This window comes from Canis aureus, chromosome 13 (assembly GCF_053574225.1).
Source record: "Canis aureus isolate CA01 chromosome 13, VMU_Caureus_v.1.0, whole genome shotgun sequence".
In the NCBI taxonomy this organism is placed as follows: domain Eukaryota; kingdom Metazoa; phylum Chordata; class Mammalia; order Carnivora; family Canidae; genus Canis; species Canis aureus.
The window spans coordinates 70,397,458-70,425,222 of record NC_135623.1 but is presented as its reverse complement, the minus strand read 5'-3'; the positions used below and the strand labels follow the sequence as shown (position 1 = coordinate 70,425,222).

Below are 27,765 nucleotides of genomic sequence, written 5' to 3'. Positions count from 1 at the left end.
GATGACCATGTTATACACCTTAAGCTTACACAATGTCATATGTCAATTACATCTCAATAAAGCTAGAAAAAAAAACACAAAGAAATAAGAGATGAAACAACATAAAAATATGTCAAAAACTAAGGTATAATGAAGAAGTTTAGCCTTTTATTAATTCGGAGATTTGGAAAGAAAGAATGATCCATCATGGATAGGTATTTGCCTGGATTGATGAGAGACAAGAATTTGCACATTTAAGATGGATGAAGAATCCCAAGTGGGATAAATTAAGCATATGCACACACACACTCACAGATAAATACACACACTGGATGCAATATAGTAAAATTATAGAATATAAAAAATGAATATCTTAACAAGTTACCTACAAAGGAACAAAAACTAGTCTACAATAGATTTCTTCTATAACAATGAGAGAAACCAGATTATGGTGAAATTGTATATGATTCCTAAAATATTTAAGAATGAAGAAGTAATATAAACATGTTTAGAAATATAAAAACTGATTTTTATCCATCATCGTAGCATCATGGACGATATTTCCATTCCATGAATTTCAGGAAGATTCAAATGTCCCCCTAAGGAATGTGAGAAAGGAAGCTAAGGGGAATTTGGGATGTGTTGATACAAGTATATTTTTCAGAATATGGGGGAAGAATATACACTCTTATGTACTGATGAATTCCACTAAAAACTCTCAAGTACAAGTAATTTATTGATCCCAGGAAGATCAAATAAGGGAATGGTTAGGTAGGATCCGGAATGGAACAAGACCAACGCGGGAAGTGTTAACAAGTGGGTTTCCACCGGGGCAGCTACAAGTAGATTTTACTGGGAATCTCAGAACGGTGTGCAAACTGCCTCGGAGACGTCTTACCTGAGGGGCAAGATAGCTGGGGCATTTACCCTACAAGTCCTATCACGCTTTTGGCCGAGGGCTGTCTGTGGGGCATTGCATCCTTAGCACCTGTGGCCTCCTGCATGGCAGTAAGGAGAAGAGCGCTCAGGCAGAGAGTTGCAGAGACTTGCAGTAAGAAGGTGTCAGGAAACACGGGAGCAGTGGCCACCAAGGGGATAACGGGCAGAGCAAAGGCAGCTTACCTAGAATCATGGACCAGATGTAAATAAAAAGGTATTTATTAGCCAACTATTATACATAGGAAATACATGTGATGCGCATGTCTACGTGTGTATGTGCTGGTACATATGTGATACCAAAGAGGATGCAAGAAAATACTGTAATGATATCAAATTACCTCATTATTTTCTATATTTCCCCCTACTTTTTAAAGTTTCATTTCTATAAACGTATTTATATAGATCTATGAGTGAGAGTTCCGTATTCAAATTCCTTGTCATGAGGATAATGAAAGAAATAGACATTTAAAAATACCTACCTGCATGCCTAAGTGATGCCTATTTCTTCATACTCTACTATGTTCCAAAGTGTTTTAATGTGGGCAATAGCTTTATGGGAAATCAACCAAAAAAAAAAAATTAAATAGTTTTCTTAAAAAAAAAAAAAAGAAAGAAAACTAGAACTGAATTGATAAATGTAAATAAAATCAATGAAAAATGTTTTTTAATGTAAAGTTTTAGAAAATGATGTATAATATTCCTGTGTGAAAGTTTCACATTTGACATTTTCTTTTTTTTTTTTTTTTAACTTATTTACAGATACTTTCAAGAAAAAGGTTCCTAATTTGGGATTTATTTCAATGTCATCTGAAGTGGTTGATAAGTTCGTTGGCGACCTTTTGAAAGATCTCCCTTTCTTGAAGAGGTATAAAACCGAAAATACCTCAGTAAATGGGTGGAATGGATGATTTACTCATTAAAGATTCTACGAAATGGAGTATATTAGATGCAATATGTGTTTGTGACACATAATGAGTTTATAGCAAATTTATCAATGTCTTTGATCGTAGCTAGGTTAAAATCAACATGATTTTAATTTTAGAGTAAAATTACTGCAGCTGGAATTTCTAACTAATGAATTGATTTTTAATTAATGGATTAATTAATGAATATTTGTTGATGTTGATGGGACTGTTAGAAATGTGGAGTAGATTCTGGGTTCTAAAGCACCTAGTAAACTGCTTTTTGGATTCTAACAGCCACATCCTATTACAGAAAGAGGAAGCGTGGCGATGGTTTTTTAAAATATTAAAAAATGATATCTGTGCTGTGTTCTATTTAGAGGCATGAAATTTAAAGCATGCATATTTTTTTGTCCCACAGTGATGATCCTATTGTAACGTCACTAGTTAAACAAAAGGAATTTGATGAGCTTGTGCACTGGCATTCTCACAGACCCCTTAGTGATGACTATGACAGGACAAGGTGTCAATTCGATGGTGAGTTCTATGACTATGGTGAAATAAATTAAAATCAATTTCACTCTTTTTTTATTTTGTAATAAAAAATTGTATCATGAACCACAGGTTATATTTCTTGAATAATAATAGTCTCAGAGATATTTAGGTGCATGTCAGTAGAGATGGTAATGAAAAAGTCCCATCGTTTACTGGTAGTCACGGGGACGCAGAAATGCAGATGTCCTAGGAAGTGCAGCAATACTGCATTTGTCCCCACAAGAATTCAAGCCTTTTTAAAATAAATATGGTTTGTAGCTTAAGATCTTTGTGTATTACTTGAAGCATTGCTTCATAATGCTGAGGCCATTGTCTCTCAGGCAGTTTCAGCCACTTTCACACCACCCAGTTGATTAAATACAACAAGTGCCAGTATTGATGTGTCTTCATGCTCAGGATGGTTGGAACTGCAAAAGGAGGCTCATGAAACCACTAAAAGTAGACCAGGAGAGATTGAATTAGGGATCTTGTCTCCTTGGTTCATCCCTTGTCTTCATCTCACCTTTGCCTACCCCTATGCTTACCTCCACCGTCCTTCAAGTTGACAAAACTCACTTCCAGAAGAATCTAGGAGTGCTCATAGTAAGCTCGCTCATATGTATCAGCCTGTTTATATAAACAGCTACTAAGATCCTGCAAGATGTGAGGGGATCTTTTAGATTGACCATTAATATCCTTCCAAGTGGTTTAATTCGATATGTGTAGATGCAGACATGGAAAAAAATCAACTGGCTTAATTATCCCTTAATTGTAATTTTCCTTTGGTTTGGGAGGAAGTCATACCTTGATTGTTGGAGTTTCCTATGTCAGTGGATTTTTCCGTAGTGAAAGTGTTTTTCAGCTCCCAGACTCTTGAGTCTGTGGCTATGGTTTGGAGTAAGGATTTTTCTGTCCAGCAGTGCCAGAAGCCAGAGTATCCAAGATGGGTATCTTCTTGATTTTGCCTCTACCTTCTTCTTAAACCCGTTCATAGGGCAGATAATAGAGGTAAAACTCAGAATCTGACATTCTTTTTAGCATCCTGATATTGGCTTTAGGATGTAGACAGTGAAAGAATGTTTCATCACTTCCATCCTTTAATAAGGTAAGGAATGAGTCCGTGAACAAGAATTAGCCTGACTTAAGATTCCCTCTTTAACAAAAGTAAATTAGACTAAATTGCTGTTTTAAAATAAAAAATACGTGTGTGTGTGTGTGTGATGGCATGAAGAATTAGTGAGAATGCTATTGAAAAACTCTAAGAGTTTTACATTTTAAGCCTTGAAAAACTATAGGAGTCTTACATTTTAAGTCTTTTCTTTTTCAGAAAAATCTAGAGATCCTCGTCATCTTAGGAACGTGCAGAAGTATAATGCTTTTCAGCAATTTTATGGGAATTCATTAGAATCAGTCTCTCCAAAACTCATTGTAACTCAAGCTGTAAAGCCAAAAAGGAATTTCAATGCACCCAAGAACAAAAAGACACATGTAGGTTCTATTAGTTCTATCAAGTTCTAAAACTTTTTTTTTTCATCTTAAGTTGATATTTGTTCAATTCCTCTGGTAGTTTCTTTGCATGCTATGACTTTTCTTTTTATATATGATCACTTAGGTTATTTTATTTACTTAGTAAGAAAGTCTAGCCTCTTCTGTACAGAATAAAATATATATTTATTTGAGAGAGAATATAAGAATATAATATAAGTAAGGTACTAAAGGCTTGGATTTAGAAATGTTGAAGTAAAATTAAAAATATAGTTTTATTGAGTTCTGGTCTAAGATGGCAATACAGGAGGTTCCTGAACTTGTCTCCTCCCATAGGCATAGTGAACTTACAGATAAATACAGAAAAATTCTCTCTGAAGGCAATCTGCAAAACTAGAGAAATAACACCTTGGACAAATGGAAAAAAAAGAAAAACCCACAATAAAATAGGCAGAAGAGGCTGAGACATAAACTCCCCCCTCCCCCGGTGCAGAGATATATAATTGGAAGAGAACTCAGAAGTCCCAGTTTTTCCCTGAGGAGGAAAGGATTAGGACCACATTTGCTTGGGAGTTAGGGAAGGCTCCATGGAGGGAATAGCTTGAAGGACAAGTAGGAAACAGGGGCGGCCATGGAAGAGTGGAGGAGGAAAATCCGTGCCAGAGAGATCGGCAGGGACCAACGCAGGAAACATGAGAAAACTGGCCTGATGTCTTTGATTTTATTAATTTACTCTTTGATTTGTAATCTATACCACTCAGAAATCTACAGAATTATGTGCAGAGGGGCTTTATGGTGATTAAATTTAATTGTCATAAGTTTTTAATTAACAGAGGCTTTAATTTTAAGAAACCAATACTGAGCCTAAAACTGTTCCTATTCAAGAATGGGATGATGATCAAAATAACCAATATACACTTAAGAATATTGTCTCATATATGAAATTTAATCTTGGACTATTTCCAACTTGTTTCATGATATGTTTCCCCGCCCCCCCCCCCCATTATTGGGCAGGAAACCAAGGCTGAAATAATTGCTAGAGAGAATAAAAAGAGGTTATTTGCTAAGGAAGAAGAAAAAGAGGAGAAAAAATGGAATGCTCTGTCATTTTCTATTGAGGAGGAAATGAAAGAGAACTTAAACTCTGGAATAAACAACCTGGAAGATTTTTTGAAATCATGTAAAAGTAACTCCGTGAAATACCGAGTTGAAATGGTAGCGTTGAATGCCTGCTTGAAAGCATGGAAAGAACATTGCCAAGGTAAGGATATGTCATTCTATACTTTTCGTTTTGACGAATTTGAGAATTAATAAAGGGATGTAATGACGACAGCTGCCATTCATTAACTGGAAGTTTGTGTTAGAAGCCGTAGGTGGATTCTGTGATCCTATCCTTACAAATTCCTCTAAGTGTTACTTCTTTGATCAGTGAGCAACCTCAGAGTGGCCAATATGCAGCACATTCCTAAGCAAATTCAAGTGCAATCAGTCAAAGATGGGCTAAAGACTAGCTGCTTATAAAATCGTGGGCATCGTCAAGGGAACCAGCAAAGACAGGGCGCTACTTGGGGACAACCTGCCATTCGGTCTTGAGATCTGAAGTGCACACATTTTCTTTCTGGGTAAAAACTGAAGATTATGTTTGCTGACCATGCTGGATTCTTCCAAACGTTGCTATGGCTTCCGTGTGGTCTACTTTGCAATTTCTGTAGCACGTATAGTAGAATAAAAAGGAGACAGGAAGAGGAAGATAAGGGGAAATAAGCCTGGGTGGAGGATGTAAATCGAGAGCAGGTGGTCATGTGCCCAGAGCTCCAAGCTGACGTGCCTCCTGGTGAGCCTAGGCGATGGGTCTGACTTGGGCGCCTCCGCACCTGGATCCTTTAACACATGGTCACCAGGCTCTCCTCCCTCCACCCTCGTCCTATTAACCTCAACCTGCTCTAGCACAGTTAACCTTTCACTGTGGTTTCCGTCAGAGAGAGAAAGATAAGGTTTGGCTTACACATGTCTCCCCAAACCAGCTGCTGTATGTGAATTTGCAGGTGACTGCCACTGAGAAGGATCAAAATTAAGTGGCTCACCCTCTTGAGGGTAAGAATTCTACATTGAATTTTTTTTTTTTTTAGTCTCGTATAGCATTCAGTGGGTGTTTGGGGTATTTGTTAGACAGCTAAAATGCAGATTTACTGGAAGAAATTTGAAAGTGAACACAGCCCTGACATCGTAAGTGTGCGAAGATTAGCAATGAGGAGGAATAAAAAGGGCGTGTATACCTATACCAAGATGAAGAAGAATTAGCACCGTCTGTGTCTGGCAGTTGCATAGATTGAATTGACGACTTCCAACGATCACACCAAATAGTTACCTGTGGTCGACAGTAGGACTCGGTAAATGCTGCAGAATTTCCAACCAGATATTTAAAGTTATGTAAATATTTTTCTTTGACCATAGTAGAGAGGGGATGAAAATAATAGGTGGGGAATAGCTCTGGGGTTCCCCAGAACACTTACACAACCTTGCACTTTATCAGTCTTGTTTCTGCCACGAACTATACGACTTCTCTTTGTGGCCATTATTTGCACAGCTACTTCCCGGTTATCCATGGAAATGATGAAATGAGTATAGCCGTATTTACCGAGTCCCCTGTATTCCCAAACCCTTATTAGTGTTAAATAGTGGGTTTAACTAGGTCAGATTGGTAGCCTGGGTGACTAGTCTTGGATAATCAAACATTATTTTTGATAGTCTTTATAAAGATCATATTGTTTATTCTTTGCCAAGGTGAAACCACAAAAGACTTAAACATAGCTGTTCAAATGATGAAAAGGATCTATTCCTTGGTGGGAAAATACCCGGAACTTTTGCAGGAGGCAGATCGGCAACTCATAGCCAGATGCCTGAAGTATTTAGGATTTGCTGAGTTGGCAAGTTCTTTATATCCAACCCAGGTAATTTTCAGAATGGCTCCATTTTAACAGAATAATTATTGGGTGTACAGTAAATGTCTTGTGCAAATACAGTCACCTCTTCTAGATTTTTCTTTTAATTAGCTGACAATATTTACTCCTACGTTCAAAGCCATTACTAGTAATTCAGCTGCTCGAACTCAGAATAATCTAGAATTAGAAAACTAATACAAATGTTTGTCTGGACAAACAGATTAAATGCCAGATCATTCCTGCAGAATGATTCCTTAAAACTACTACTGTGTTTAATTCTAGCAAACAGTTTAAGAACTATATTGTCCTTGTTCCGTTGTCTTTAAGTGTATTAGGTTGTAGCTACAAATACCATAATGGACATTTGAAAATCCTGATGCTTATCAATATACTGAGAATTAAGATAATGACTTAGGTGGTAAAGAACTTCTTCGATAAATATTATAAAACTGAAAAGACGGTAACATGCTTTTCTCATAAAAAGTGCTCAGTAATAAGTATTTTAATTATTTAAATAATATTTTAGTTTAAAATCACTTTCTCAATGGAGTTTTGAAATAACGTAGGTTGCAGAAGATGACATAAAGAAGAAAACAGATAAATACTCAGTTGGCATGGGGCCTGTTCGGTTTCAACTACAATACATGGGTCATTACTTGATACGAGATGAGAGAAAAGATCCAGATCCCAGAGTTCAGAATTTTATTCCTGACACATGGCAGGTAATAATGGAATGAAACAAAAATTTTATTTTATTTGTATTTTATTATTATTAAATGTGATCTCAGAAACTTCTCATTATGGTGACTCTGCATATTATATTTGGCTTGAACTTAATATTGAGTCATGTCATCGAAAATTATTTCATCGTTGGAAATGACAAAATGGAAACTATTTTCTATTTAAAGAGAGTAAAATTTTCATTTCATTCATGTTTTATAAATAGGCCATCTCCTTGGAGGTACTTTGAAGAATTCACATATCTATTTTTCAAGTTCCGTCTGTGTCATCCAGGTGTATCATTGTGGAGCAATCTCCACGTTTTCACTGCGTCGTAGGATTTCATATGTAAATGTGCGCAGAGCAATTGTGGTAGCTTAAACAATATAGCCATTGTTTAGACATTTACATGCTCTGCCTGTCACCATAGTAGCCATCTTTCGATAAATCAATGCAAAATTGATGGATATAAAATTTGAAATAAAACGGTGTGCTTCTGCATAAATTGAACTGTATACAATTGCTGATAAATTGAACATGTTTAGCTACGAAAGCGCAATTTCATAAGTTCAATCTAACAGATTTCCAGTACAGAATATGACTTTCTCTTTCTTAAGTCGATGATAGTAGGATATCTGTAAAAATTCCTGCCTCCTTTTCGGGAATGGGAGGACCAGTTCCTTAGTTTAGCGCAGGACACAAAACAGCTAAGTGCTCTCTATAAATCCCACACACGTTGTCCATTTTATTTTGAGGTGTGGCCCAGAGTGGACCTAGATCACGAGTGTGCAGGCTGAGGTTGGGGGATGTTTTTCCATCTTCTGTCCATCATAGAAATGTATGATTCTTGGATTAGTTATCATTTTGATGAATAAAAAACATAAACTGAGAGGATGGAAATTTTGCATGCCCTCCAAAGTAGCCACCTGACATTCTTCTATATAAAAAAGTACAAGCTAAGTGGTAAAATGATGAATGACTGATTTTTTTTTTTCTCTTCAGCTACCATTTCACTATTACAAAAATACACATTGGCTACTTCTTAGAAATACTTAATTTCTCAAAGCCTTTAGAGAAGGGCTGTATTTAATCAATGACAAACACTTGGGAAAAAAAAAAAAAGAAATCTTCCCAATGAGAAGATATCTATTCAGGCTCATTTTTCACATATGAACCCACCTTCAGATGCTCAAAACATAGCATTTCTGTCTTCTGAGAGAATGCCAGGAGTTCTTCAGGTTTTCCCATATGTTTTTTCATGTGTTCTCAACTCCCCTTCATGCCATTTGAAGTTCAGAAAATTACATTAGAAGTGAACCAATGGATTTGTTTTGGTAACGGGCTGTTCACGTGCTCCGAACCCTGCAGCGAGAGCTCCTTGATGTTGTGGATAATAATGAGTCAGCGGTGATCGTTGCCCCAACGTCCTCGGGCAAGACCTATGCTTCCTACTACTGCATGGAGAAGGTGCTGAAGGAGAGCAACGAAGGGGTGGTCGTGTATGTCGCACCAACAAAGGTAGCGCTCCAGTGACTCGAATTTTCTTTCTTTCCTAAACCTCTTTTTAAAATACTGCATGTAGTCCCGTGGTGAGTCTGTCTCACTTTTTATGATTTACTTACTTTCTAGTTGTATTGATGTATTTATTGATGTATGATCGGCCCGTAACCTTGTACTACTTAAGGTGCACCTCACATACACTGAGAGATGCAGACGTTGTGAGCTGATTGCCAGGGTGAGCTTGGTTAACGTCCATCACCTCATGTATCTACAAACGTTTTTTTCTTTTGTTTTTTTTTTCTTTTTTTTTTTTTCGTTTTTTTCTTTTGATGAGAACTTTTAAGATCCACGCCCTTAGCAGCTTTCAAATATGCGACGCAGTATTGTCCACTAGCGTTCCCATGCTGTACATTCCTTGCCTACTACTTATCTATTTTATAACTGGAAGTTTGTACCTTTTACCCCCTTCACCCATTTCACCCACTGCCTCCCACCCCTACCCCATCATTCTGTTCTCTGTTTCCATAAGAACCAGAGATCCATCTGACCGTCCTTCACTTGACCTTTCTTCTATCCTTCACTCAACAGCTCCTCTCTAAGCCTTGGTCATCCAGGGATTCAGCCATTTTTTCCAATGTGTGAGCGACATTTCCTGTTTTTTTCTTCCAATTAAGCCATTTTTCCCCCATTTTACTTTAAGTTGAGGTTTATCAATGAGGTTCATTTGATATATGCATAGCAAATATCTCAAGAGCATGTTAGTGTATTTAAAATAGATGTGAATAAGACAGGCTGTTAAGCTTTCTACACTTACAATCATACACATTTTTAGACGGTCCCTCTCCTTCTTTGAGGTTTCATCTCTGCTTTATTATGTGATTATTGAATTTCTTTCCTTGTCAATCAGGCCCTTGTTAATCAAGTGGCAGCAACTGTTCATAATCGTTTTACCAAAAGTCTGCCAAATGGTGAAGCTCTATGTGGTGTTTTTACAAGGGATTATCGTCATGACGCCTTAAACTGTCAGGTGAGATATATTGATTAATGTATTTGTTTTCAAATGTGTAATAGTACTAATATATATCTATTTCACCAGAAACTCAGCATCTTCCCAAAGTCTCATGGAAATAGTTTTCTGAGTTTACAAAAGATGAAATGGCTTTACAGAAAATTTAATATCGTCACGTTCCAGAGTTGAGAAATAGCACTCATCTTTCTCTAAGGATACTTATATTTTGATTTCAGATTTCAGTTATAGTTTATTGTATAATCTTGGCTTATAAATGGATTCGAAATGATCTGAAGAACCCAATGCTATAAAAAGTAACAAACACCAATTTCTAACCAGAATGACTTTTTTTTGACGATTAGGATATAGTCGCTTTTTTTTTTTTTTTTGATGAGTAGGATACTCATCATGATTTTTAAAAATTATTATGTATTTATTTGAGAGAGAGAGAAAGAGAGAGAGCGTGTATGTACAGGAGGGGCAAGAGGCAGGGGAAGAAATAGACTCCTGGCTGAGCAGGGAGCCTAACATGAGACCTGATCTCAGGACCCTGCGATCACGACCCGAGCCGAAGGCGGATGCCTAAACCAACTGAGCCACCCGGGCGCCCTGATACTCATCATAATTTAAAATATGTTGTATTATTGATAGAATACCTGATGCTAAATAAGTCATAGATAGTTTTACTCCCTAACAAATCCATAAATCAATAAGACTGAACAAAAAAGTAGAAAGTTGATCATAGAACATTACAGAGCAGACATGAAGATGTGCCCCCCAGACTTCCTTTCAAGGATGGACCCGCTGCCCAGATGTGGGGACGGTGGTCGGAACCAATGCCAGCTGCCAATTCTTCCATTTCTGCTCCACAGTCCACGTCCGGGGGCTGAGTTGGGCAGGGGGCAAACACTGGGACATCTCAGCCTGCAGTGGAAGGGCTCTGACAGCAGCATGGGCTCCGAGGTCTGAGCCGCGTTGGCCAAGGTTTCCTCAGGCCTGTTTTGAAGTTCGGCCTCTCCATCGGCCCAGTCTTACTTTTCCCCACATCCGTTGTTGTTGATCCTAATGTTGTGACATTTTTCAAACAAAACTATCTTAGAGTCAGAGGAAGAAATAAACCTGTGATGGTTAATTCTCCGTTTGTATTACTTTGAATGCTTTTAAACAAGAATAAACAAACAAATAAATAAATAAGAATTTAAGCTTCAAATCTGATATTTTACCACGTTGACTCGTAAAAATTATAGTTTCATAAGCTTTAACCTACTATGTCACAATTTTAATAAAATATTCTCAGGGTGATACTAAGTCATTAGCAGGTACATTCAAGAGTTGGAATTCTATCGTTTATATTCTCACAATGAAGTCTGTACGTAATAATAAGTACTCAAAATTTTTGTTTATGCAATGTTATTTTTAGGTACTTATTACAGTGCCTGCCTGCTTTGAAATTCTGCTATTATCTCCTCATCGCCAAGCATGGGTGAAAAGGATCAGATATGTTATATTTGATGAGGTAGGTTCGGTATTGCTGCTCTAGGTTGATCTCCTAGTGTGCATCTGTGCTGTAATGAAGATACCTGGTGCTTCAAGACACTTGTCCCTTGGTATAGAGCTCAGGTCAGCGGGGGGTGCTTCCTTCCGAATGGTTTCCTCAGGCTCTTGGCTCCGTTTCCGCGTCGTGACTCAATAGGGGATGTCAGCATGTGCTGCAGAGGTCTGTACAGCAAGGGGAGGATTAACCTCCATGGTGTAAGTTTTCCTGGGGAGAGGCTTCCAAATCCAGTCTTTGATCTCTAAAGCAGAGCATTTTGGTCTCTAACAATGATAGCAGTTAAGTAAGTTATTTCATCAGCCGTGGACCCAAAAGAGAAGCAAGTGGCACAGTCAAAACATAGCAATTCGGGAAGAGTTTTCCAAAAGTGTGTGCGAGGGAAAACTATAAAGGTTAGCACAGCAATCGAGCATCCCGTAGGGGTAGGGGCCTAGCCCTATGCTTGAAGGGACAAGGGAAAGAAGCAGTTACTGAGGCACAAAGGAGATCCTGACCGAGGTAGCCACGTTGGGAGAACTTGCGTCAGTTGAGGGTCAGGGCCAGTTCAAGGTGACCTTTCGGGAAGGGACCCAGTGAAGGAAAGACCTCATTCCCATCCTTCTTCCCTTCTCCTGATCCCATCAAGGCTCTCCGTTGGCTAAGTCCGGTGGGACCAGAAAGCATTGGAGTCCTTGTAAGGTTGTCTCTATAGGTCAGTTTCCCGGGCCAAAGAGAGCAGGAAGGAAAACAATGGAGATCATGGGGGCCGAAGGAGGATATTTATAACACTTTTATTTATTTATTTATTTATTTATTTATTTATTTATTTATTTATTTATTTTTAAAAGATTTTATTTATTCATGATAGTCACACAAAGAGAGAGAGAGGCAGAGATACAGGCAGAGGGAGAAGCAGGCTCCATGCAGGGAGCCTGACATGGAATTCGATCCCGGGACTCCAGGATCACTCCCTAGGCCAAAGGCAGGCGCCAAACCGCTGCACCACCCAGGGATCCCCATTTATAACACTTTTATAGTAGCATCATTAAAGATAGTTATTGGAAGAGATTTAAAATACTCCGAGGGATTTTCACCCTAAAGGGAAAAGAATGATAAGCTTGTATTTAACTTAATTCTTGTCGACGTGGAGCTGCTGAGCAGGCTATATTTTTTTATTTGTTTGATACTGATTTTTGTGTTTATTTTTGGTTACTCCGTATATATTGCATCTTGAAGGCCTTGAACATTCCCGTTCAAAATAAAAAGTCAACAATTCTCTCTTTGCAATCAAGAACGTGAGTTGTAGTTGGACTCTAGATTTCAAAACTGAAATGCTGTGACATTGGGTACCTTAATTTCCCCATTTTTTTTTTTTTTTTAATCTACGATAGTCATACAAAGAGAGAGAGAGAGGCAGAGACACAGGCAGAGGGAGAAGCAGGCTCCATGCACCGGGAGCCCGACGTGGGATTCGATCCCGGGTCTCCAGGATCGCGCCCCGGGCCAAAGGCAGGCGCCAAACCGCTGCACCACCCAGGGATCCCTCCCCAGTTTTATATAAGGGCAAAGCTGAAGGGTTTTGAAGGCTGTGCCTCTTCTGTCAGAGTCCGAGAAAAGTGCTGTCTGCTCTTATGAAGCATTCAGCAGAGTTGTGTATCATCCGACCAGGCCCAAACCAAGTCTTTAAAAAATGTCTAAAAATATTTTTTTAAATTTATTTTTGAGAGAGAGTGTGCACACGCGCACACGTGCATGCACAAGCTGGGGGCAGGGCCGAGGGAGGAGCAGAGTCCTGGCCCAGCAGGGAGCCCCGTGGAGGACTGGATCCCAGGACCCTGCAATCACGACCTGAGCAGAAGGCAGATGCTCAACTGACGGAGCCACCCAGGCATCTGAAAAAAAAAATATTTTGAATCATCTGGCTTGCTGGTCCTTTCCAGCTAATTGCCTCGTTCCATGATTTAATGTGTTGAAAGAAGACCACGTTTGAGAATCTTCTCTGAATCAAGTTCAATATGACTTACTTGGTTAAAAGACATTCATTCATTTATTCGGCAAATATTTAAGGGGTGCCCCCGGCATGCCAGGCGCTGTTGGTGCTGGGAGTGCCCGGGTCTCAGGTCGCAGAGTGATTGAAAGAAGGGAATTAGTACAAATGACGAGGCCGGCCCCCACGGGTACAGGTTGTCGGGAGAAAGGGCAGGTGTCCTGACGGTCACGAGGGCAGCAGGCTGGTAGGAAGGTGGCCCTGGGGTGGCCGTCGGAGGATCCTTTCTAGTGGAGCGACATTAGCCTGGATTCTGGAAGTTGCAAGGGTGGGGAGGGTAAAAACGTGATAAGCAGAGGGAATGATACACGTGAAAGCTCTGGGGGAGGAAGGGCGTGTTGAAGGAACACAGAAAAGTCTAGGGTGTCCTACGCAAGGGGGGAGTGGTGTAGGACGGAGGGCTGCGAGGAAGCTGGAGAGGCAAGCAGGGCCAAGTTACGCCAGGTGTCAGGTACGGCCTGCGAGGAGCTAACATTCTGCCCCACGTGCAGGGAGGCTGTGGAAGACATTTAGTTAGGGACACGGCCTGATCTAATCTGTCCTTTTGGCCGTGACTCGAAGAAGGTGGGAGGCATCAGGTGAAGCTAGGAGAGCAGTCAGGAGGGTACCGGGCTTGCAGCTGACGTGACGGTGACTTGGGAGCGGTGGACGCGGAGAGAAATGCATAGATTTGAAAGAACTTTTTGAAAGTAAGAGAAAGAGGAATTATTGATGGATTGGTTATGGGGATTGAAGAAAATTTGTGTCAAGATTTCCTATTACCTGATTTGGGGCTATTTATATGAACTCGGCACGGTCAATTCAAGGTAACATGAGACCGTGTATAGTGACTGGAGCTTCTGTGTCTTATTTTCATCTGTCATTTTTAAATTAGCTTTTTAAAGGAGAAGTTTTTTTTTTTTTTTTCTCTTTAATAGGTCCATTGTCTTGGCGGAGAAATTGGAGCAGAAGTCTGGGAGCATCTCCTTGTCATGATCCGATGTCCCTTTCTGGCCCTTTCAGCCACTATAAGTAACCCTGAGCATCTCACTGAGTAGGCATCACGTTATAATTTGGATAAAGGCTCTTGTATTTTGAATGTTATACTTGCATATAGGTTCCGAAGCGTTTTGTGACTTTCTGGCGAGTCTATTGACTTAGCTCTGGCTACTCAAGCAACGGAGCATTGGTAGCACCTCGTGGCAGGTGCTGAGAGAGGCCACACGCGATAAAGGAAAATCAAGGGCCGCCCTAGCCAGATCTGGGATCCAGTAGAACATTTTTTTCCATTTGTCAAATAAAGTTCACCAGAAATGATAAATCTGTGTTCTTTTTTTTTTTTTTTTTTTGGTCTGTTAGCAAGAAATAAAATATGAAATAGTATGACATCCTCTGCCACAGACCTGGAGATTTCTGCCACTGTCCCCCTTTGTAGATGTTTAGAAAGAGAGCAAAGCCTTACTAACTGAAAGGCCTATGTTGTTTTGTCATCGGGCTAGATTTCTGCCTAGTAATAGTGACAATTAGAGCCAAGGCTCCCATGTGCCGGGCGCTATTCTAAGCGCTTTGCAAATATTAGTTTATCTTAAATACCCAACAATCTTTATGATTTACTATTTCCATTACTACTATTATTTTTTTTAATTTTTAAAATTTTTTTGTTCTTCTTCCAACACTACTATTAAACAGTGTTTCTACTACTCCTACGATTATTTGAATGTAGGACGGGGAAAACGAGACATGAAGAATGTAAGCGATTCAAGCAAGAGCCTCGGGCAGCAGTGAGGAGGCTCGGCTGCTCGGCCTCCAGGGCCTAGTCCTCTACGTACAATGTTTAAGGCACACGAAGTCTTTATTCAAGATGTTTAAAGTCATAGGAAGTGGAACTATATTATTGTCTACATAATATGTAAATTCGTTTCTTAAGGTGGCTGCAATCAGTGAAAAGCTACTGGAAACAAGAAGACAAGACAATGAGAGAAAATACTGCTTTTAAAAGAAACGCTGGCCGTTGCACCAAGTCTCCCAAAGATTACTTCCAAATAGAGGAATCATATAAAGTTAGACTTGGTATGTTTGGAATTTTTCTTTCACCTTAAAATCCTTCCAGTCCTCACGTGTCCACTGATGCGGAAATTCTCGCTCTTCATCGTTAGTGCTCTATGGAGAGAGATACAACGATTTAGAGAAGCACATATGTTCCATAAAACATCGCGACGTTTGTTTCGAGCATTTTCACCCGTGTGCCGCGCTCACAACGGATCACGTAAGTAGTGCTTTGGCCATATTTGCTCCGAGTAATGCAAGTTACTTGTATACATATTATAATCGAACAGCTGCCTATTTTACGGAAATTACGGAACTGATACTTTATGACAGATACTTAACCGTAGTTTTATCTCTTATTTTGCTATATTTTATCTCAATGAATATATGTGACGTGTGACATAACATAAATTGAAGGTGTGCAACATGCTAATTTGATATGGTCATATCTTGTAAAGTACGTGTGATAGCAGTATTTAGCACCTCCACCACATTATATAATTATGCTACAATATCTTTGTCCATATTTATCATATTATGCGTTAAACCTCTATGTGGTGTTTCCTCATTGCAGATTTGTTACGTCCCCTGCTAACCATCATTTTATTGTGTTTTTTTTTTTTCTTTTTTTACAGGTTCGACTTTTTTAGATTCCACATCTAAGTGATACAATGCGGTTCTTTCTCATTCCCTGACTTACCTCTTTATAACTTAGCGTAACGAGTTCAAGATGCATTCGTGTTGTTTCAAATGGCAGGGGATCCTCCTTTCTCAGCGTTAAATAATATTTACTAACTTCAGTTTCTTAAAAGTAACAAAGATGACTTTGTGGTCATCAATGAAACCTCAGTGGTGTCTAGAACCACAAAGCTTGAAAATGACTAAAATTTTTAACCTGAAGTTTTTTTTTTTTTTTGGTTAATTTTACTTATTCTTGTACATTATCTTTGTCCATTTTTAATTCTCAGCATCCACATCTCTCTGTCCCCCCTGGTGACGCTAACCCTTAGCGCACAACTATGTACGGGCGGCTACTAGTACATGTGAGAGTCTGATCCTTGCAAGGCAGGTCAGATAAGGAAAAGACATTTCATTAACAGCCATTACATGATTTTTTGGTGTGAGTCAATAAAGCGGAGGTCTTAGGATATTATTTGGGGCATCAGGATGCCTGTGGAGGAGTTCTTAGTCTTCCTTGTATAATTATCTTTCTTTCTCATCCTGTTCTTAGGAACGGCCCATTCAAGGTCTCATTGCCTCTCAAAGTGATAATCAGTCATTAGTTTGCCTTCGTTTCAAAACCTAGCAAGCAGGAAACATTCCAAATTCTGTTGTCAGCTAAACCTCCTAAAACATAATTACGATCTCGCCATGCTTTAATGGCTTTCCGATGGACGTGACTAATTGCACGGCTCCTTGGCTTGGCTTCCTAGGTCTTCTCTGACCTGGCCCCCAGATCTGGAGGCCCTCGTGATGCATTTTGCTCCTGGGGTATTTCACCACGGATGCCAAGTGCCGGTTGTTCAGGTCCTGTTCATATTTTATGACTCTTCTAGTGTGAAACATCTTCAGAGTCCTTCTGTGACTTCCTAAGCTGGGCGCAACCTTCTCTCCGTAGTACCTTGCCTGTAATTTCCTGCATGACACCAATTATGATCAGCTCCCTGCTAGTTGCTATCTCCTTTATCTCACTAGAATAACTCCTTGAAGACAAATTTGAATTCTTATGAGTTCCCAAAAACTGTGTCTATAAAAGAGATGATTGGGATCCCTGGGTGGCGCGGCGGTTTGGCGCCTGCCTTTGGCCAAGGGCGGAATCCTGGAGACCCAGGATCGAGTCCCACGTTGGGCTCCCGGTGCATGGAGCCTGCTTCTCCCTCTGCCTGTGTCTCTGCCTCTCTCTCTGTGTGTGACTATCATAAATAAATAAAAATTAAAAAAATATATTTATAAAAGAATGATTAATCCATGTATGTTGAGTAAAGATAGCTAACTTAAATTAAGCATTTACTTTGTGTTCTAAGAATTTTATGCATTTTGTCCTTTTTAACCATCACAAAAGTTTTAGGATGGATGTCCTGTTAATATTCCCGTTTTAGAAACGAGGAAGGTGAGGCTTAGAGCACTCCCCCAACTCCTTATTGCACCACAAGTAAGTAGTGGGGCCAGGATACAATCAAGGGAGACTCCAGAGCTCACCCTGTGGTCACCGCACTCGGGGTGATCTGCTGCACAAATACCTGAAGGAGTGAATGAGTGAGAAACACTTTATAGCCTTTGGGCTGATGCAATGGCTTCTAAAGAGCAACTGAATGACTTTTTTGGTGTGAATGGTGATTTTCTAAGAATTTATTACAAGAGTTTCTCTTTTGTGTGGCAATGGCCCAATTCAAACTAAATAACACTAAAATATGGACAAAACTCCTGTGACCTCACATCCCAAACTTAGAATATAGATAATAACCCACACATAAATAATAGACTTCTTTTTCTGTCTCTTTCTTTCTCTTTCTGTTTTTTTCTTTCCCCATCGTCACCTGGCATTTTTAGAGCAGCGTAGTATTTAAATATATATATATATTTATTTTGCATTGGATGGTTCCAGGCAGGTTATCTTGTTTTTGTTTTTTTTTTTCTTTTTTAAGATTTTATTTATTTATCCATGAGACACAGAGGCAGAGACACAGGCAGAGGGAGACGCAGGCTCCATGCAGGGAGCCCGAGGTGGGATTCGATCCCAGGTCTCCAGGATCACACCCTGGGCTGAAGGCAGACGCTCAACCCCTGAGCCCCCCAGGTGCCTCAGGCCTGTTATCTTTAAGTAGCAATGAGTGTAGTGAGCTTGGAGCACCTAGCACGACTGGCATTTTGGTCCAAGTGCCTTTCCTGTACTTTCAGGACAAAGTGGAAGCAGCAGAACTGCTGCAGTGTGCTCTGACCCGCTATGACTTCTGCAAAGGTCATAGTGTTGAAGAGTCTCCTTAGGACTTCTGGACTTTTGCAGCAGGAACGGAGGGTGACCTCAAAGGCTTGGGCGTTATTAAGTGTGTTGTGGTAGCTGTTTGTGTGGCACGTGTTCATGTAGTGTGTCCCCTCTAGCGGCAGCCATACGGAGTGAGCAGACCTTCCCATAGGAGTAGACTTATTATTCCTGGTGTGGTGTGCCGTACCGCAGATCAATATGAAAGAACTGATCGGCCAGAAAAAGCTTGATAGATTGTGGCAACGTAAAGAAGAGAAACATCCACCTTGATCGCCGCCCCTAGAGCTCCATCCTAGAAGTAGTTTCTGATGGGAAGGGATGGAGCAGGATGGGTAAACTTCTATCCACATGAGGCTTCTTTCTGGGAGAGCCCGGCCTTTGCAACCAAATACCAAGCCCGGGGGGAGCAGCTGCTCATCACGGAGAGATGTCAGTCCCAGGAGGTCCTTGAAAGAACCATCGCCTCTTTCTGCTCAGTGCATATCAATTCTTGCCTTCGCCTGTGGCCTTAGGGACAATGTGGTCTGCAGAGCAGCATCGTAGCACAATGCTGTCGTACCTGCACATGAAGGATGGTACGGATCTGTGACCTATTTCCCATCCTTTTCCACCTCGGCTGGCTCGGACTTTGCCAGGTCATTAGTGACTCTAGTGGAGAAAACTGGATTGAATCCCAGCTCTTAGCCGGAGTCATTAAACCGCTTTCACAAGTCAGCCTTGTAAGTTGGTCACTGACAGTTGAGGCGCCAACCAGGTGCCGGGTGTCTCCCTAGACCTATTACATCCATCACCTAACTTTTTTTTTTTTTTTTAATCTAACTTGATTCTTACGACGAGTCTATGGCGTAGGCAGAGTTGTACATTTTAGAAACGAAGAAACTCAGCCTTCGATAAAAGGTGAAGAGCCTTAAGAAATCACAAGCAAAAAAAAAAAAAATAGAAATCACAAGCATTCTCGTGACAGAAATAAGACTTCTATCGTAAAAACGGTGATAATTTTCGGGTTGATCGTACATACCTGTTTCTTAGGCCAAATGAGTCACCACTTCCAAGTCATATTTATGTTTTGGTGGTGGCGATAATTAGATCCAGTCTCAGCATATTTGATGTTCGTATTACAGCATCGTCCGTAATCGCTGTACTGGGCATTAGATCTTCAGGACTTCCTTACCTACTAGTCTTTGAAATTTAAAACTCATCCTGTCATGTTTATCTCATTTGGTTTTACCGGTTTAGGTGAAAGTACAGATATTTTAATTCCTGTATTATAGATGAGGAATCATCTAGAGGAGGAAATAGAAAGGGATTTTCAGATTCAGGCTCTGCTGTAGTCTCCATCCTACTAAGCAGTTTTCTTCCCCAAGGGCCTTGTGTTTGCTATGGCTTTGTTAGTGCAGAATTTCCAAACCTGAGTTCTTTAACTTCACAGCTATTTGCTGAAACGGGTGTCCTGCTGTGAAAAGATGTGGAGAAATCTGTCTAGGATGGTCCCTTCTTTAAGACTTACCATTTCCGATGACAAACCTTTAAGAAGCCCATTGAATAGACCCCCCCCCTCCCTGCTTTCCTTTAAAGATGACCTATTAACCTTTCAGGGATCAGGGCTTGACGGGCGATTGATTTGTAGCAACAACAGTTGAAACCACTAAAAAAAATCCCACAATGCAAATTTTTGGGGAACGGGAGTGTTTAATTTATACCTTAAAATGCTTGTGGAGGGATCCCTGGGTGGCGCAGCGGTTTGGCGCCTGCCTTTGGCCCAGGGCGCGATCCTGGAGACCCGGGATCGAATCCCACGTCGGGCTCCCGGTGCATGGAGCCTGCTTCTCCCTCTGCCTGTGTCTCTGCCTCTCTCTCTCTCTGTGAGACTATCATAAATAAATTAAAAAAAAAATTATAAAAAAAAAAAATGCTTGTGGAAAAATTAATGACACGCATATCAGAAAGGCTTAGAGCAGAACCAAGTGACTGACCTGGGAAGGAAGCTTTCCTGAGTGTCTCAAAGGCGATCCCCACGTCTTAGTCTTGAAGTCGGCCCAGCTCCTTTCTCAGAACTTAAGAAAATTAGGTTTGCCCCTTTTTAGCCTGGGTTGGTGCTCCGAAACAAAGAACCATATTCATAATTAAACCCATTTCAGCTACAGGGTACAGGTCGTGCTTTCCTGCCTAAGCAGCCCGCCCATCTTTTAGCTTCCGGCACTCCGACTGGACATGCAGAAGCAGTTTATAGAGAATTAACCCAGTTAAAACGTTTTAGGAAATAATGCAAACACTTTTTGGTGGATTTTTTTAATTTATTTTTATTTATTTTTATTATTTTTTTTTTTTTACAAAATCAGTCAAGCTCTTGCTTAGTGTTTTGTTTATAGTCAGCACTTATCACCCTTTGAACATTTTAGTTTAGTGCTGTTTTCAGTGTCTTTGGGCTCCTGGTAGTGACTTTGAGGCTGCTGACTGAGGAAAAAGGAAGAACAGGAGCTGAAAGAGAGGTATTCATTTGGGGTCTTGGAATTGCAAATTGGGGCCAAAGGCAGATTGTGTCGCACTTGAAAAGTAAGCGCCAGGGGTCTTTATTAGCCAGTTGGAGTATCAGGAAACTTACACAAGTTGTTTTCCAGAGATTAGGATCGGAAGATGTGCTTAAAGTTGATGATTTATTGGTTTTCTGAGTGCATTATGTCAGTGGCTAGGAAAATATCTTTTTCAGTGTCTCTTTCTCTCTCTCTCTTTTTTTTTTTTTTTTTTTTTTAGATTTCATTTATTTATTTGAGAGGCAAGAGATAGCAACAGAGATGGGAGAGAGCGCAGAGGCAGGGAGGGGAGGGAGAAGCAGGCCCCCCCTCCGGGGCCCTGGGAGCCCGACCCCAGCCCAGGGCAACCTTAAGCCACCGCCCCGCAGGCGCCCCCGGGGGTGGGGCCAGTTTTTCCCAAGGGCACACACCCAGCAGTCCTGTTCTCAATCCTAGGTCTTCGCCCACTTCAATATTCCCGGTTCCTGTTTCAAAAAACGAGATAAGGTTTTAGTCCCTGAACAGAGGCTCTCCCGGGCCGAGACATCACACTGGTTCACAGGACAAATCACAGAACATGAGATAATATGAAAGGATATGAAACTCTTAAATTTTATTTTAAATGTAGATCGAAAAGTACGGATTCCCTTGTGACCTGACCCTTTCCCCTCGAGAAACGGTCCAGCTTTACGATACCATGCTTCAGTTTTGGGAGAGCTGGCCCAGGGCCCAGGTACGTAATAATTACGCATTTAATTAGAATTAGTCTTATTATAGTGGATGGGGACGTCGTTGTTCAGAAGGATAAAGTCTCACCCCTTCTGATCCTGTGCCTCTCCTCTTCTAAAATTATTGATTGATTGTTTCCGAAATAAAATCACCCCTTCTCAGACATTCTTCTTGCTAATATTTTGTGTTTCACTTTAGTGGGGTAAAATGCCACGGAATCCCTGAAAATATTTCTTTTTTTCAATTTCTGGGATGTTAGAATATTTTAGTTTCCTTTTACGTCTTGGATGCATATTCCTTTATTCTCTCATTGCACTGCCCTTCCCTCCTCAGGCCCTACGTGCTGTCCGTTTTCATCTTCTACGTGGTTTTGCTCTGCATTCTTCCTTTGAAGAGTTCATTCATCCTATTAGGTTTCCGTCCGGGAAACTTGGTGGGGCGGGGCGGGGGGGGGGTTAGAAGACCTTCAGTAATCTGTACTCTCAAGGAGCTTGTGATTCTGTTAATTAAATGCATAATTGAGAAACATCTTTGGATTTTCTTGCATGTTTTTTTGTTTGATTCTGTGGCATTTCTTTTCAAGGAGTTGGATCCGGAGAAATTCATTCATTTTAAGGATAAAATAGTCATTAGAAAGTTGGATGCCAGAAAATACGAAGAGAGCTTAAAGGCAGAATTAACCAGTTGGGTTAAAAATGGCCATGCCGAGGAGGTAATTTTCACCTTTTTTTTTTTTTTTTTTTTTTTGGCAAAACCCTATGTTCTTTGTTTTCTTGACTTTCGTTGCCATCGCCATCATCATCATCATTACTGTTACTGTTTTAGTCTTCAATGTTTATTTTAGGGTTTTCTGTTGAACTGGAAGTCTAGGGATTTTGAGATAGAATAGAAGGGGGAAAAGGAAATTGCTCTTTGCTTAATCCTCTGGCTTTCTAAAGCGCACAGCAGGAGCCACCTTCCATAATAGGACCAGAATAGGGGCGCCCGTATCCGCGGTCACTGTTGATGCCTTGACAGCAGAGAGATTGAAATCACAGTAGTGGTGGCTCCGAAGCATTCTTTACTCCTTTGTCACGTTTGTCTTGGGATTCTTTTGTCTTCCCCTTTTCTTTCTTTCTTTCTTTCTTTCTTTCTTTCTTTCTTTCTTTCTTTCTTTCTTTCTTTCTTTCTTCTCTTTCTTTCTTTCTTTCTTTCTTTCTTCTTTTTCTTTCTTTCTCTTTCTTTCTTTCTTCTCTTTCTTTCTTTCTTTCTTTCTCTCTTTCTTTTTCTTTCTTTCTTTCTTTCTTTCTTTCTTTCTTTCTTTCTTTCTTCTTTCTTTCTTCTTTCTTTCTTCTTTTTCTCTTTCTTTCTTTCTTTCTTTCTTTCTTTCTTTCTTTCTTTCTTTCTTCTTTCTTTCTTTTTTCTTCTTTCTTTCTTCTTTCTAAAAAAGTATTTTATTTACCTGAGAGATAGGAGGAGAAGGAGCAGTGGCAAGGAGCAGAGGGAGAGAGAGAAAGAGCAGCAGACTCACCACGGAGCAGGGAGCTCCCTGCCGGGCTTGGTCCCGAGACCCCGGGATCATGACCTGAGCTGAGGGCAGACGCTTAGCCTACTGAGCCACCCAGGCGCCTGTAGGGATTTTTTTTTTTTTTTATGATTTTTATTTCAATTTGTAGGAACTATTTGTGTCTTAGAACCTTAACCTGGAGTCATAAGTTTTGCATATTTATATTAAGTAAGTTGATGATGGTCTTTATATTTTGAAGTTTGTTTTGTTGTCACACATTGAGGTTTCTCATTTCTGGTAAGTGACATGTGCCAGACTTTTCCCATTTGAGGTTTTTTTTCCCATTACATTTTAATTTAGGTAATCTCTTTCCACTCAGAAGCATAATTAATTTACATTTCCTTCCATTTATTTTTGTCATTTAAAGACATTCAAAACATATCTGAAAGTGGTTTTTATACACGACATGGAGAGAAACTGATTTACTGCACCTTTTGCAGTAGTGGTACCGGCATCATTTACTGAGCGACCTCTTTCTGACTGATTTGTGTTGCCTTACATAATTGCATGTTAAATTTCATATATGTGTGCATGTATATAGATTAGTCTTTTTGTTGTTCTTTGGTGCATTGATTTGTATATATCTTTGGTCATTCTCTACAAAAGTTTATATTTTCATAATTATTTTGTTATTATATTTTATTTCAAAGAAGCACAGAAACACAGACTAGACAACTATGAAAATATTTTAGCTGAAAGTGGTAGTTCCTTTCTTTATTATGCAGAATTCAAAACTAGTGATTTTTTATTCATTGCTACAGGCCAAAACAGTTCTGAAGAATCTTTGTCCTGATTCAGTTTTTAGTTCAGAAAACACAGTCAGCATGTTTCCACTTCTCGTTGAAAAGTTAAGGAAAATGGAAAAGTTACCAGCATTGTTTTTTTTGTAAGTCATTTTAATTTGTTTTTGTTTGTAATTTGAATCAAGCTTATTCTGTTGAGGAAAATTACAAAAATTCACTGTTATAATAAAGTATTCATAACTATTTCTGGTGTTCACTTATCAGAATGCATATTTAAAAAATATACCTTCCTCGTTCAGTTCTTAAAAAAATATTTTTACTGGTGCTATTACAAATTACCATCTTTAAATAGTTTCCCACTCTATTTTGTTGTTGTTGTTGTTATCTTCTTACTACAAACTATTATATTTTTATTTAAGTCTTGTAAATTTCGAGTAAATAATGAGATTCTTGGCAAAATAAATTGAATGTTAACACACACAAGTATCCCACGTAGAATTAAAGTATCCTTACAACGTGCTAGCGTATTTGTTGGTGGTGTATTTTATTGTTTTTAATTTAAATTTAAGAGAACTGTAACTTAGAGACACAATCTTGCTAACATATATATGCTATAGCGTGAAAATAGCTTAAAATTGAATGTAATCATCCAGTTTAGGTGAGGTATAAATTATATACTTAAATATACCTATATATATATATAAATATGTATCAATACATATATTTATAATTAAGGTATATATATTATATATTTATATATATTGTATATAATTATATATAATTAAGGTATATATATTATATATACCTTAATTATACCTAAATATATTCACTACATAGGTAACACTATATCCTGGATTAACTTTGATCACATAGTTTGGGATCAGAATAAATGCTTTCTTTACTTTAGACAATTTCAAACTACTTTCAGCCATAGAAGCTTAAACAGGCTACAGATATAAATCAATCAATCAATCAATCAATCAAGCTACATAATTTTGCTCAGCTGGCAAAGTTTAATGAAACTTGTTTATATATAACAGACATGTAGTAGGGGGTCATTATTTGTGATGTATATTTAAAATAATGATGATAATTAAATGTATGGCTGTGTTTGGAACTTTTGGAGATAACAAACCTTTTACCTTTTTTTGTTGGCACAAGGAAAAAATTTCTGAACTTTTGGTAGTTGTACCAAAACTGTGTAACTTGTACCAAAAGTTACACAGCTCACCTACTTTACTTTAGAGCATGGCTACATATTTTAGTTAGAAAGAAACACAATTCTGTAGAAAGCAGTAGACTGAAGTCTGCTGACCCAGAATACTGTACTATATGCTTCAAAGTTAGTAAAAGAGTAGATCTTAAATCTTTTCACACTAATACACAAAAGGCAACTACGCGAAGGTGATGGATGTGTTAACTAATGTTATATTGGTAATCACTCTGTGGTGCACATATGTATCAAATATATTGCATTGTATACCTTAAACTTATAAAATGTTACATGTCAATTAGATTTCAGTAAAATGAAAAAAAAAAAAAAAACCCACAAAGGAATCCCTAAAATTCACAAAAGATTTGTGAAATCTGAACTTACATATTTTTATATGATGCTAAGGCCTTTGACCTCAAGATGAGTGGAATTAATACAAGAGCAACTACAACAATAATACAAATCAGCAAAACAGCATATATATTTTTTTGTTTTTAAACTTCTTTTTCTCATCTTGTTTTGGAGAAGGAGCGATCTCTTTTCTGTATGTAAATAGGGAAAATCCATTGTTCTCTCTCCTTTACCTGTGGAGTATCTGAGTACATTTACAGGAAGAATTTCCATGGGCTCTGGTTGTTGCCTCGGGGTAAGGTCTGCAGCAAGGAGGGGAGCTTACTGTTTCCTAGAAGGTAATTAATAAGGAGTCTGCTGACCCAGGCACCCTGTGTGCCTCTTCGGGATAAAACTCCTAAAGGTGGATATTAAGAACTCAACAGGTATATGTCAGGATGTGAACAGTAGATGGAAATATGATTTAGATTTTATTGATGAAATTGTTTTCAAGGTAAGCTGTCTTTTCATTTATTCGTAGATTCAACTTAGAAGATGTAGAAAGAAGGGCTGCAAGCTTGAGGTATTTCCTGTTGCGAAAGCAAGCAATACAAAGGCCTCCCAAAGCTGATAAAGAGGCCCATGACTTGATTAACAAAATTCGAAAAATCAGAAAATCCATCGAGAGACAAAAGACAATGTAAGTATTTAATGAAATGAATTAGCGGTTAAAGGTCAAAGTACTTCACAAGTCCAGTCAGAAACATGCATTGAATGCGCTACAACGAAGTTCTAGTAACTGCCTGGACTTCTTTGCGAATTGTGTAAGTTTGGGTGGGAAAATGGGGTAAAGACTGGTGGTGATGCTATTCATATGCATATACCAGAGCTGCATAGACGAGTGTCTTTCAGGGCTCCCGGGAGGCGGGACCACGGCCTGTGAGCATGGGGGGTTATTACCTGCCATAACCGCGCCTCGAAGAAGCGTGTGACTCCAGCTCTGGGTCAGTCCTCAGAACAAAGTCAGAACGCGTCGTGTCTTGGATCACCACAGGGATTTAGCATCACGGTCACATACGAGAGCATCTAATGGATTTGAGAACTGACTGCAGTGTCAGTTTTATGGTTGAGAACTTTGCTTTTGACTCCTCTTCCCTGCTGTTCTCATGTAGAATCCTGACAACTCTGGTCCTCGGAGGTCATGGTCTCCCTGTAATTCCCTCCTTCTGTAGATGCTCATTATGAGTCTTCCTTGAATGACTGCAGGGGTCTTCTTTTTAGACTCCAGAGCCTGGGGGTTCACTACTCTCCAGCGTAGCTAACAGTTGCTCTTGCTAATACTCAAATTGATTAAATTATTCCATGTTCAGTATTCTTTCTTCTTATTTTGGCTGTTGCTGTATGCCAACAGGTTTGGGGCTTTGCCATGACTTTTCCCATTTTACTCCCTACCACTCCCCTCTACCCATATTCAGCATTGCGGTTCTCCTTACATGACCTGTTCTTCTACCTCTATGTTTTCACATGATCTGACCCATCTGCCTTAAGTGCACTCTTTTCTGATTGTCCCCAAAGCTTACACTCATAATTTTGCTCTCTTCTCTGAATCTTGCTATAATTCCCTAGTTAAATTTAGTAATCTTTTCTTTTTCCTGTGTTCTTGTTACGCTTTCAGTGTTTAGTAGATCAATTATTATGATGCATTACTGTTATTTTTCACTTGTCTTTCTTTTTCCTACATTATTAATGTTTTCCTCTTTTTATCCGCAATGCTCAGCATATTGCTTGGAAGGTAAGATATTTTTAAATGATTCCGAGCAATCAAGCTCAGATATTTTTTTCAAAGTAGACACAGCTTTTAGAACTTCTCTGAGTCAGATTTCTCAAGCTCTAGAGCAAGCTGTACTTTTCTGCTGATCTTTCTTATCTTCCCTCTGCTTATTGTGATGTTTTCTTGGAAGTAGTGGGAGGTGAAGAGCCCAGACAGGGACAGCATCGGTAGTATAAGCCTTTTCAGGAGCTGATCTCTAGGTGACCTTTCTTCAGGACACTGGGAGCCATCATTTCCAACTGGATTAGTGACCAACAATTCAAA

General features: G+C 39.4%; 1 protein-coding gene across 4 annotated transcripts in view; it reads left to right on the top strand.

Annotated features, from left to right (window-relative positions):
* Positions 1-27,765, top strand: part of DDX60 (DExD/H-box helicase 60) — a 92,746-nt gene that overhangs the window by 27,077 nt on the left and 37,904 nt on the right. For all 4 annotated transcript variants that reach the window (XM_077846583.1, XM_077846581.1, XM_077846580.1 and 1 more), the window contains 16 exons: positions 1,678-1,783; positions 2,242-2,357; positions 3,682-3,842; positions 4,854-5,100; positions 6,624-6,790; positions 7,348-7,503; positions 8,870-9,019; positions 9,909-10,028; positions 11,431-11,526; positions 14,509-14,624; positions 15,498-15,640; positions 15,727-15,836; positions 21,738-21,842; positions 22,422-22,550; positions 24,146-24,270; positions 26,212-26,370. In XM_077846583.1, coding sequence (XP_077702709.1) covers positions 1,678-1,783; positions 2,242-2,357; positions 3,682-3,842; positions 4,854-5,100; positions 6,624-6,790; positions 7,348-7,503; positions 8,870-9,019; positions 9,909-10,028; positions 11,431-11,526; positions 14,509-14,624; positions 15,498-15,640; positions 15,727-15,836; positions 21,738-21,842; positions 22,422-22,550; positions 24,146-24,270; positions 26,212-26,370 — 2,206 coding nt within the window. The remainder of the gene's footprint in view (positions 1-1,677; positions 1,784-2,241; positions 2,358-3,681; positions 3,843-4,853; positions 5,101-6,623; positions 6,791-7,347; positions 7,504-8,869; positions 9,020-9,908; positions 10,029-11,430; positions 11,527-14,508; positions 14,625-15,497; positions 15,641-15,726; positions 15,837-21,737; positions 21,843-22,421; positions 22,551-24,145; positions 24,271-26,211; positions 26,371-27,765) is intronic.